Source organism: Cynocephalus volans, chromosome 9, assembly GCF_027409185.1.
Source record: "Cynocephalus volans isolate mCynVol1 chromosome 9, mCynVol1.pri, whole genome shotgun sequence".
Classification (NCBI taxonomy): Eukaryota; Metazoa; Chordata; class Mammalia; order Dermoptera; family Cynocephalidae; genus Cynocephalus; species Cynocephalus volans.
The window spans coordinates 32,306,938-32,320,226 of NC_084468.1; the positions used below are offsets into that span (position 1 = coordinate 32,306,938).

Consider the following 13,289-nt stretch of genomic DNA (forward strand, 5'->3'; position numbering starts at 1 on the left):
AACCCAGGAAAGTGGGTTCTGGAAGCATCCTCTTAACTGCTGCACACAATGTCTCTTTGTGCATGTTGTATGTCTGAACCATTTATGTCCAGTTTAAAAATTTATTACAGTAAAGAAGAAATCATAACTTCTAATACATATGTATACAATCAATCTGAGGTAACTAAGGCAAACTTATTTTTCAAACGCATGAAGTTTATTTTTTGATAAAGAACTTCCTAAACTGATGGTATTCAGCACCTACTGAAGACAGGAATACACATTAGGACTCCTTTTCACTGAAAATAAATATGTTTTAGCTTGGAAAAACATTTTTAAATTATACAATCTAGGCTTTCATAGAAGAAAAGGTCTTTAAAATTCCTCAATGTTAATCTATAAAATTAAACATAAACAGACTGAAATAGAGTTTCTAGTAAACCATATCAACCACTTTCTTTTTAAAAATCACACTTTATAAACAAATCAAGATGAGATACCAAGGGAAAAAATATGGTTAAGGGGGAAATAAAGAAAACAAAAGCAGGATGCTGTTATTCAGCTCGGTACTTAGGTTTAACAAGAGCTATCAATCTTTCTTTTCATGAACAGTAAATTGAAAAGGAAAAAAAGAAAAAAGAAAAATACAGATCAGTCTTCATAACCAGAGGCTAGAAGAACTTCAGATTCTAAAAACCTGAACTGACAATCTGAAGCCTCTGTAACTCTCTGAAGGACTGCATGCATTTTATTCCCAGACTTCTGTCTTCATTTTTAATCATTTTGCTCTATCCCCATCCTGACAAGTACTGATGGAGTGGTATCGTCCAGGTGCTTGCCTTTCAGAGGCAAAGGTGACAACCACACTTTAATCTCTAAATCTTTCCAAATAATTCATTTTTTCCATAAATCTGGTGCTCAATAGCAGTAACACCACTGCAGAATCTTAAGGAGGGGAAAAAAAGAAACAAACTCAGAACTCTTTATTTCTTCATAGTTCAACTTTTTCTTCTTCAAGTAGGCTCTTTCTGCACAAAATAATATGCTTTGTGCCAGCAATTATATCTTTTTATACCCACATCAAGAACAAAATAACAAGGGACTTGCATTTTTATTCTGGTAATAACTTGCTTAAAGAAATGGTGATTCATTCAACAAATATTTATCATGTGGCTACTATGTGGCATCACTGTTTTAGGCACCAAAGATTTGATAATCCCAAACAAGACAGAAAATGCTGATGTCTCACTGCTAAGGCTTTCACTCCAGAAGGAAGGGGGAAACAGATAAATGAAAAAGGGATCAGCTTCCTGTGATAAGTGCTATGATGGAAACAGGCAGCATCCTATGACAGGAGTTGGCAATGGGAGCTCATTTTAGCAGGCTGCCACAAAGACCTCACTGACTTGTAGCATTGAATAGATTCCTGAAAAATAAGAAGGAGCCAGACTGGGGGAAGTGTCTTCCTTGCAGAGCAAATAGCAACTGCAAAGTGTCTTCCTGCCCTTCAGAAGGGGCAGGAAAGGATGTGGCATGCTCCAGGAACAAACAGGAAACCAGTGCAGCCAAGCATGTGAGCGTGGAAAGGAATGACAGGCGATAAAAGGAGGAAGGAACAAGAAAGTTCTTTAGGTCAAAATAGGGAATAAGGGTCTGGAATGGAAAGTCACTGAATGCACTTGAGCAATAAAATCATGTTATCTGATTTACTTTGTTGAAAATCATTAAGCCTGTTTTTTGGAGAAAGCTTTGGAGGGAAGGTAGGGCAGATATAGGGAGACAAATAAGAGGCTGTTACAGCCTTGCGAGGACGTGATGGTGACTTGGGCCCCAATGATGTCAGTGGAGGTGGAGAGCAGCCAATTGATTCAAGGTCTACTTTCAGTATGAAATAATAGAACTTGCTGATAAATTGGGTGGAAGAAATGAAGACATTCAAAGAACACTTTGCTGAGAGAGTATTTTCAAATGAAATCACTGCTATCATGCTGCACAGACAAAATACAAAAACTCACTTTCACATTACTTAAAAAGAAATATTTTAAAATGGGAAAACATCCCTAAAATAATTACATATACAGAGAATGCATTCTGTCTTTTTGAAATTAGTTTTAACCAAAAAATCCATAGTTAATTTATAAAAGATAAAAGAAGGATTTAGTTACAACTGTTTATAACATCAATTCAGCAATCATTTAAAAAAATCTATATCAAGAAACTAAAGAAAACCGATAAGTTTATAAATATTATAACCACAATTGTCAAAAAATAAAAGCTTATTTTTAGCCTGCAGAATGCTTATAACATATTCAAAAGCTTTAGGAAAAACATCTTGTACTTTAAGTTCCCTATTTGATCTTTGTAAAAGCAAAGTGATTTGAAGACTGAATCTAAGATCTAGCATTTAGAAGAAACATCCTAGAAAACTTATAAACTTATTTACAGGTACAGTAATTGCCATATTCAATTATTTTAATAATTGTTCTAGTCAATTCACAGGTTATCCAAATACCTTCCTTCTGATCAGTTACTTTCTTACTACTTAAGAGTTAAATACTGTCAGGTCCAACTGCAAATTTAAAAAATCTCTGTAAAATTTGTCATTTATTATTGGTTAGGCTAAATAACGGGGGACAATAAAAACCAATTGCTGAAAGAACCTAAAACATCTAAATTCAAAGGATAAAAATGCTCTTCCATCTTGCTATCACCTGTCCATCACACCTTGAGGAAGGCCAAAGTGTTACAATAACAATTAGAACACATCAGGCGTAAAATTCTGCTTCACGCTGAACTCCTTCATTTTTCATGTGAAAGTCAGCATAACATCAACTATCTTGCAGACTTTCTATAAGAATTACAATAAATGTATATAAAGTACCTAAAGCAATGCCTCATATATAGTACATGCTCACTAAAGGACAGCTATTCTTTTCATGAAAATCTAATAAAGTATAGTTAATCCCAACATAATTCTGCTTTGGAATACAATATTTTGGGAAACATACTGAATTCTGCATTCATACTGAAATAATCACTTCAAATGCACAAGTACCAGGATTAACACCCTAAAGTGAGTTTTTCAACAGTAGGATGAAAAACTACTGTTCATTTGATTGATTAATATAGCTGAATTATACCACCTAGGGAGTTAATACCAGGCTCCTGAGCCAATCAATGCCCACCATCAACTGGCTTATATAGCTTAATCTCTTCTACACTCTCTTTATTCTGTAAGACAGATCTCTATATTTTCCTGCCTATATTCCTCAAATTAGTTCAGATGGAAATAACATGAAAATAAGGCCTGTGTCTCACTCATTTCTATATTCCCAATGTCTAGCATAAGCCTGACACAAGGAGTTGGACAGATAAATCAATAAATGCCCACTGTGACTCTGCTCATATAATTCCCCAAACCCAGAATATGTTGTTAAATCAGACTGATTCCCATCATTTTTGGAAACCAAGCTTAAGTTTTATTTTACACACACACGCACACGCGCACACACACACACACACACACACACCCCCACACCCACACCCACACCCTAATCAGAACAAACTGAACTACTTGGCCTTACTTAGTACTCTAAATGAATATGTACTGAAAACTTGTCAGTTCCAGTTGGGGTGTCCATCCCTAAAAAGATGGGCTGAGTTTCACTTCTTTTTTGGAATAACCCTTAAAACATGAAACAGAATCAGGTGGTCCGAAGGTAGACATCAGTGACTTCTGTTAAGAATTCGCTCAGCATTCCACTCCCTGCTGCAGGACATGAAATAATATCTGTGCCTGGAAGCATTCATAAACCCTCAAAAAATATCTCTCTACTGCAAGATCAAATCTAACATCTTAAGGGGAAAAAAATCAAAATTTAAACCTAATTGTTCTGATAATGGAATAAAGTTTTATCAGATAACAAAATCTACTAGGAGCAGAAAAGATACCTTCAAGCAGTTTTTTCTCTGAAGAGAGTTTAGAAGCAGCAGAAGGAGCCTGATACAAAAAGTCACAGAGGAACGTGGACTGGGAGGACTCTTGACTTAATCCACCCTCAGAATGAATGTCATGTTGAGGAAAATCTAGAAAAATTAAAGAAATAACACACTTGAAATCTAAAATGCAAACAACTTCCTCTTTGTTTATAAATATACGAGTGAGTTTTGAGATAGAAGAAAAACTACTTCAAATTTACCACAGGAAAATATATAGAAAGATATTATTTTACTTTGCATAAAATTTGCAAATAGGCATTTAAGTCATGTGTATTATTCATATATAAAAACCGGATTTAATATTGGTAGAAATGATTATGTGGGATTAACTATTTTAATCTTCCATTATAAGATTAAACAAATACAAAATATTTCCTAAACTTTTGTTTGAAATGATAGAAAAAACAGTGTTAAGCATCTTTCTTCTTCTTGGCAATTACATTTTTCTTCACTCTGATGGTTTATCTATTTGAGAAACAGATTTGTGCTTCAGTCCTTTTAGAGATATATCAAAAGAGAGCAGGTTAATGCAGGTATAGGGACGAACCTGAAAATTTGTTGTGGTAGAGAAATTCCATCTGCAGATTCTGCCCAGCCTTCTTGGCCAGCAGATAGGGGGTGCTATGCACGGGGTCACCTGTGGCACACATGACATCTGCTCCACTGAACAGCAAGGCCATTGTTTCCAGAACATCCGGTTTCACTACAGCAGCACACAGAGCCTGGTCATTAAAAGAAAATATATCTTTTAAGGGAAAAAATAAAATGATTCTAACTATTAAAATGAGTGAAAATCTGACAATTCATTTATGAGACAAAGTTTGTATTCCTTTTTTTCTAAGAAGGCTAATAATAATAATGCCCTGAATTAGGCAACAGGCACAAAAGGCCTGCTTTGTAATGTATTTAAATTATAACCCAAGATCTCCAAGTCTCAATTCATTGTTTTGTGGCTGTGATTTTCCTTCCAAACCTAATCCATTGTATTTGCTTCAGAAGACATTTTCATGCTTGCATACTATGATAATAGCTGATGCTAAGAAAATTCAAAACATTTCACATGTAATAATGAAGTATCCACTAAATATTTTGTCATATGAATGCTCTTAATACATTTTTTTCCAACCTAATCAGGAGCTGTAGAATATTTAAATTATCGCTGTGCTTTGGAAATTTGAAAGATGATGCAAAGCAAATCCAAGATCTTTCCTTTTGGGGTTGGGGAGGAAGAACAGTAAGCAAGAGGCAATAAAACAGTATCACTGACTTACGTTACATATCATCCTTGTACAAATAATAGGAACTGCTAGAATCTGACCTTTTTTTTTTTTTGCCTTGAAGGAATAAATTGCCTTTACATCTGTTCTCATCCTTTCTTCCCACTTTCTGTGAGTTCTCAGACCTCACATTATCGGCTTCTCATTTGTTTCCAAACATTCAGATGGTGGCACCTGATTCCATGTGTCTTTTTAGCCTCTGACTCACTACTTTATCTCCTCCCAGATAAGGTGCACTTGGACAGATCACTGGTGAATTTGCCTTCTGTGATGCAGCCTCAGGACAATCACTCATTAGCTGTCCCCTTGGGCAGCTCAGAATATACAGCCAAGAAGTCCCAGGATACATTCACCATTCCTTCCCTGGAGGGTCAACTTAAAAAAGTACATCCTTTCTACCGTGGTCTAGGTGACCTCTACAATTTCCTTTGCCTCTGAATCAAGAAGCCTGAATTCTTATATCTGACTTTGTGCTAATTTGGGAAATACCTTCTTCTCTCTGGGTCTTAGTTTGTCCTCACCTGCAAAACAAGGGTGTTGGAAGAGATAAGGGCTACCATTTCTTCTACTCCAATAGTCTCAACAACCCCCTCCAATTTAACCACGTGTTTCTTCTTATTCCCTCTCTCATCACCCTAACCTTTTCCTTCACGGCATGAAGGATTTACTGGAGTCTGCTTATACTCTGTCTTCCCTACTTGACTGTCACTCCCATGAGTAAAACAAGCATATCTACTTTTTGCTAGAATTGTATCCCCAGAATCTAAAAGAGGACTCAGTAATCTAAGTGTACAATATTCAATAAAATAAGTATTGTTTTTCTAAAAATAATTCACTGACATTAAGATGCCACTTTTAAAAAGTGCAATATGGAGGTATGTCCCCATAGATAAGCTTTCCTAAAATACTTAGAAGAAATGCAACTGCTAGTTCTTAATCTAAAACTTATCTAACAAATTAGTACATGGGAACTGTGTGGTGAGACAGACAGGACCTCATCTGAACATCAATAACTACCCGTTGGCAAAATTCACATTACCATCAAAGGGGAGAAGAAATTAGGGTGAAAAATATGGCCTCATTCTCCAAGCTCAACAATTACCTCCCAAAAGCCACAATTTACTCTTCACATACTTATTTTATGGACCTCTGGTATACCGAATTAGATTAAGCATAATCCTAGGTTTATGATACCGTCATATAAACGTCTATAAATGTCTGATATAATTGGTCAGTTATTTTAATGATGTGATTAGCATCCATTAGCACACTACCCAAAACAAAATTAAACATCTTAATGATAACCTACATATAGCTATATGGCTCCCCACCCTCTTGTCCCATTCCCCAGACTCTCCCCCACCTTAGGAAACCATGATGAATCCTGCATTCATTATGTGCTATTGCGTTAAAATTATTTGGTGACCTTGCTTTACAAATAACAAAGATATACAAAGAAGAAAAACTTATTTTAGGGGAACTAAACCAACAGAATAAATACATAAACCAATTTTACATATATCATATTTTCAAATGTGGACAACTGTCTTTATTTTCCAAAATGTTTAGCATAATGCTACTTACCTAAGGATTCTTACCCAACAAGCATTACCACTAAAAACATATTAAGAAACTGAGAATCATGGAAAAAAATATATCATCTGAGCAATAAAAAATACGCGTGTAAAGGTATACATATAAGGTAAGTATCTATCCATAGAAGAGCTTTCTAACACACAAGAGATGAAGCTGCAATTTAGAAAAAGAATGGGTGGGGGTATTTAACAAAATCCTTTGCAAAAGGTCTTTGCCAAAAGACCAAATAAATGTACAGCATGAAATAGGCACAAAAAGTTCTAGAATCATGTAGTCAAAAGCAAATGAAACGTCAAATCAAGGACACTAAGCAAATCATAGTTTATAACAATAAATTGGGCAAATGACGTTAACTTTGTTGACACCATCAGAGACATACAAGCTAGAGCTGTATTCAGTATCCTGTCCCTAAAACAGGGAAAGTTGTCAAAGTTTTAAGAATAATGGGGATAGGTCTGAGTTAGCTGGAAACTTCTGTTACGGAGGAAGAATTTATCCTCTCTTGATAATGAATCCTTAAGTGAAACAATGGGGAAAGCCACTGGCACAATCTCACAAAATAAAACAAAATGACATAAAACAATAATGTTATCAAATAGCATAAGATTTTTTTATTTATTATCAAGAATTTTTGCACATGTTTTAAAAGACATTAAAGTCCATGTCTATGGTTATGTTTTATTGAATACCTTATTTAATTCTTCTTTGGTGAGAGATGCAAAAAGGGTCTTTCTGAATTTTCCTTCTTTATATTTCTGAGTAATGAAGGTTTTTCTCTTTTCTACTGGTGAGTCCATGTGTAATTCTTCATCCTTTTGAAGATTACCAGCCCAAAAGTCATTTGCTCTTTTGTTTCCAATGACAATAAAAAGCTGAATTGTGAAAAAAATTATAAACCATGTCAGTTTACAAATGCATTTGAATCTGCAGAAAACTGACTCATTTTACAAATTAAAGCACAACAGTATATTTTTTAAAAAAACATGAAATACTCAACTCCTTCAGAGAGATGAAGTGAAAGCAGAAACTATATCTATTTTTCATACAGACTAGTTGCTCTAAATAAATGGTTAAAAAAAAAAAAACTAGATCAGAAAGAAATTGCAAACACAAATAGCAGCAAAAATATTCTTTGAAACTCATATTGAGACAGATTCTTTTAAAATGGGTGAGTAGATGGGCTAATACCGTCTAGAGTGAGTAGCAGTGGAACAGGAGAAGAAAACAGAGAGAGAGCAGGTTAGAGTCAATCACAGTGAATGACAGAGCATGGCCAAGATAAAGAATAGTATATTTTGCCAAACGTTTTCTTTTACTTTTCTAATATTTTATATATACATGCTGGGTTCAAAAGAAAGAGTTCTAGCTTTAAAAAAACTATTAAGCCTTTTGAAGTAGTTATTACCATTAAAGCTCTTTTCTACTTTTTATTTCTAAAATAACTATCTCATTTAAGAAGCATTCTGAAAGAGTTACTACTATCAAACAGGCTCTCTGCCATTTTCATAGTATGGTGAGAACATTATCAAAGATCTCCTAAAGAAATTCATGCCACCACACTGGATAGTTCCTCCCCAGTCTCCACTAACCACCACCACAGTTAAATAGGAATTACCTCAATTAGTTCATTGCTCCAAATGCTGGCATCCATTTTTAGACTTCTAACCTTGGAATCTTTTGGTCCCAAAGATCTATGGTGTCCTGAAGCCGAAAAAAAAAAAAAAAGAAAAGAAAAGAAAAAATTGCATTTCTATTTCAATTTGCATGTAAATTTATTTTACTTTTTTTAAAGAAATGTGTAAACATACGTGAATATTTATTTGTGTATTATATACGTTCTCAACCCTAAAAGACACCAATATATACTTTCCCAAGTGACAAAAACACTGAGTCATGGTGTTAATTATACAGAAATCATAACCAACCATAATAAAGATAAAAGCAATCATCTTCAGTACCACCTTGCACTGGCATAAAACTGCACTTTAAAAGAATATATATGTATGTATGTACACATGTGTATGTGTGCATGTATGTGTATACATAATGTATATAATTTTTCCTTATTTATTAATTAGGTAGAAATGGTAGGCCACTGAAAACCTTTTATAACAGGTCTATGTAAATCTCATGTATTTGAATAGAGAGAGTATTCCTTTACTATTAAAAAATACTAGTTACAATTCTAATAAATATGTACTTAATAATCAGATGTGGATTCTTTATCCTACTATTACATCTGGGAGAGAGTAAGAGCCTGGCATTCTATCATCATTAATCTAATTGTGCTGTATAAACCATCATTCAGTCATTACTGGGAGCCCAGGCATGTGTCAGATATTTTCTAAGCAGAGAAGGAAAAAAGATAGACATACTTAATAATCAGATGTGGATTCTTTATCCTACTATTACATCTGGGAGAGAGTAAGAGCCTGGCATTCTATCATCATTAATCTAATTGTGCTGTATAAACCATCATTCAGTCATTACTGGGAGCCCAGGCATGTGTCAGATATTTTCTAAGCAGAGAAGGAAAAAAGATAGACAAGACGCGGTCCTTGATCTTAAGGACTCTGCCTCATAAGCAGTGAAAGCTCATTCTTATCTCTACATTAAGAGGTTCTTTTCCTTCCTTTGAGATGGAAACTACTCAGAGCACAGAGCCCTAGAATTTTCATGGCAGGAATTTGCACAGGTTTGCATTTTTAAAGACTACCTAAAGCCAACACTAAAAAGAAAAAAAAAATAAAAAACTTAGACATCTGCAGGAAGAGCTGACAGGACTGTTAGAATAACGTAAACAAGAAAGAATAGAATCTGAGTTGAGACAGCAAAAGAAGAAAAAAAATGGAGAGGACAGATTCAGAGACACTGAGAAGATAAAACTACTAGGACTTGGTGGGCTTTAAAGGGAAGCAGAAGGGTCAAGAGGGTCTCTCAGGTATTTAGGCTTAAGTATATAATAGACAGTACTGCTTCTGACCAAGGTTGGGAATGTATGAAAACGTGCACTTTTATGTAACAGTCTGGGGACAGCAGTGAGAGCTGCATTTTTGACATTGTTTTTGAAGGATCTTTGGCAAACCTTAGTAGGCATATAGTTATCAGAATTTGAGTGAGAATCATCTGCTTAAAAATACGTGTTGAATTCAAGTGATAAATAACCTCCCTCATAAACAACAGAGTGAAAGAGAGATGAAGATACAACCCAAGGGAACACAAATATTTCAGGAGCATGAACAGGAAAAGTAACCTGAAAGAAAAATGATTATCAGAAGTAAAAGCACACAAATAGAGAATGGTATCTTGGAAGGTGAGGGAGGAAAGATCAGAATGCACCCTGAACAGCTTGCATCTTTGAAGATTTGTCCATTTTTTTCCCAATCTGGCAAGGGTCTCAAATACTACGGAGAAGACAAAAAAGATAGGAACTGACCACACAGAAAATGAGAGAGGTAAAATACATTGGTAAAAGTGGTGAAAATATGTTTACTGGAGTAAAGAGAAAAGGCAGCTGATTACAGAATAAGAAAAACTAGGAAGTTTGAGGAATGAAGAAAACCTATGCAGACTACTGCTCTTGAAAATGTCTAGAAAGGGAGAAGGGACAAAGAATGATACATACAAAGAAATGAAAAGTTTTCAGAAAGCTTGATCGTGTTAACAAAACAGACTTATTCAAATTTATGTGATGAAATTAAAGAAACTATGGATGAATACTTATGTAAGACAGTGAATAAATGACGGGATGAGGACCCTAAGGAAAAGGAAAGGAAGGAAACAAAAAGAACAGCCTTGGACAACACAAGAAAAGGATGGGGAAAAATACAAAGTAGAAGGCGATTAGCTGACGTTTTTTGTTGTTGTTGACTGACATTGTTAATCGGCTGGTGAGGAAATCTATCTTAGTGTGATGAGAAATGTAGTCTAGAAAAGAATTAATGGTTTGAATCAATTATTGTGGCTGAACTATTCATTGTCTGTGCTCTAGCTAAGTCAGGTTATCCTTTTCTATATTCTCCTACTGCATCTTGTATTCGACTCTAGTGCTGCACTTCCCACACTCTACTGTAACTATACTCATATAGTAGATAAAATGTCATGTTTCACACATCTTTTTAATTTCCCAGACCAGTACAGTAGCTGGTATTCTAGGTGGGTGGGTGTGTTGGTGTGTGTGTGTGTGTAGGGTGGGGGATTGGAGATGGGGGAAGAGGTAGTTCCAGAAAGTTGAAATAAAGTTTAGATTATGGTTAACCTTCTTCAAGATAACTATGATCACACACCTAAGCTGTGGTCCATTTGCCTCCACTCACTTGGACGACTGTCCGATCTCCCAAATACACTGAGGTGTCAAGTAGTCAGGTGTAATGTCACAAAAAGAAAACCAGTAACAGAACCGGTTATCCTCATAAAAATCGATACTCTTCTGAAATTCTTCTACATAAAAATTCTTACTATAGGAGATACCAGATCTAGTATACTGGGTTTGGAGCTCAGAACCACCTTGATGTGAAAAATACGTCCTATAAAAATGATTGGCAGCCTGTTGGTTGGCTCAGTTGGTTAGAACACAGCCTTGAAACACCAAGGTCAAGAGTTCGGATCCCTGTACCAGCCAGCTGCCTATCTATATATAAATGATAAAATGATTGGGGTAAAATGGACAAATTTTCATGCAAAGATGCCATCTTGATCGGGGTGCATTCTGAAATACACTCACCTGAAATCTAAGAATTTCTTTTTCATTTTTTTGATAGATAGTAGATTAGCATAAATTTTTATTTTTTACTTTTAAAAATTTTTATTTTTCTTTTAATTTTATCATTACCAATGTATTTCAACACTGTCTTTTTTAAATCCACATATGGACTAGAAGGCAGAAAATGTGATTATATGCTTAAAAATCAATTTTTACATCTAAGTCATGCATAAGAGAAAGTTTAGGATTATAAGATATTTCTGAATTTGACTGAAATGCAATAAGCTTTCTCTGGTTTCACTTTTCACAACCATTAGCTAGGACACATTACATATGACAATAAAGAGCATTCAGTGCCAACCGGCCACAGAGCATTGATGAGCATAACTTATCACTAATTACCTGCACACTTCTTACAGATGACAACACAGAGATTGATGGATGCCCAGTCAGGATCCGGGGCTGTACAATCTGCACAGCTCCTGTTAGACTCATTGAACCAAATCTTCTCAGCTACTTCATAATCAGAGAGAGTTTCTGCTATCGATTGCTGCACAGCTTCAATCCAGTCTTGTTTCTCTTTTTCAGACTCAGCTGTAAAGCTGAAACAATTAACATTTCAGCATTATCGATCTCCCTTGTAAAGGCCAATTAAGCAGTATGCTCAGTTTGCATATTCATTTCACTCACAAATTAAATAGCAGCTGAAAATATATCTTCCAGGCAGTTCTGGATTGTCTTTTTTGTTAAAAAGTAATCTAACAGTTTATTTTGGGGTTTTTTTGAGGGGGGGGGTTTGCTTTTAATTTTCCTTATTGCTTATGATTTTGTTTACATATCATGAACCACAATCAACATACAGTTTTCTGACCAGGATATAAAAATTTCCTTGTTAGGTCAAAAGCTTAAGTGAGAGAGCATGTTTCCTAAGCAATGATTATATAATAATCAATAAGAGACTGGCAAAGTTTCAGGACTGTTGGAATATTTTGCCAAGTATGTATTCCACAATAGCCTAAAACTAAATTATCAAAAACACCCACAAAAATTTGTTATTTTTTTCAGTCTTAAAAATAGATTTTTTTTTGTTTGTTTTTTAATTAGAAGAATGTCCAGATGGCTTTAAGCAACTGAGAAATCAAAAAAGTTTTAAGTGGTTACTATTCTAACAGATTTCTAACTCATTTTTAGCCACATTCTGATTTATCCTGACTCTTAGTGTTTATTGGGTGCTTGAGTGAAAACTAAAACATTAAACAGCAGTTCACTCCTTCAAGAAATATTTACAGAGTACCCACAAAGTGCCAGGGAATGTACTATGGTGCTATATAATCAACGACCTACAAAACGATTCTTCACATTAAATTTTTCTCTTCTAAAGATGAAAATGCTTTGAAATATAATGAAAATAAGAGTTGGCTAACATATCCTAAATAATCCATAAAAATAATGAATGGCCTACAGGCACTTTATGATTCTATCATCACTATAATTTTGATAAAATTCATACTGGTTTCCATTTCTAACAACGATTGCTTATAGCCAATGTCTATACTTATAGTTGAGGCTAGAATCTGCATATATGAAAATAAAGCCTGTTATCCTTTATGCAATCATTTCTTTCTCAAAATTTAAACCAGTGGACATATTTTAACAAAATGAGTAACAGACTTGGTAGTATCTTTGAAATTCTAAGTAACTGTTTGTCCTTCAAAGGCCTAGAACAATTGCCTCTG

The 13,289-nt window shown here is 34.8% G+C and overlaps 1 protein-coding gene across 1 annotated transcript in view; it reads right to left on the reverse strand.

The window, feature by feature from the left end:
- The window catches only part of ARAP2 (ArfGAP with RhoGAP domain, ankyrin repeat and PH domain 2), a 162,188-nt gene that overhangs the window by 87,171 nt on the left and 61,728 nt on the right, over nt 1-13,289 (reverse strand). The window contains exons 10-14 of the mRNA XM_063108248.1: nt 11,956-12,155; nt 8,467-8,552; nt 7,541-7,723; nt 4,526-4,700; nt 3,931-4,065 (exon numbers count right to left, since the gene is read on the reverse strand). Of these exons, the coding sequence (XP_062964318.1) occupies nt 3,931-4,065; nt 4,526-4,700; nt 7,541-7,723; nt 8,467-8,552; nt 11,956-12,155 (779 nt within the window). The remainder of the gene's footprint in view (nt 1-3,930; nt 4,066-4,525; nt 4,701-7,540; nt 7,724-8,466; nt 8,553-11,955; nt 12,156-13,289) is intronic.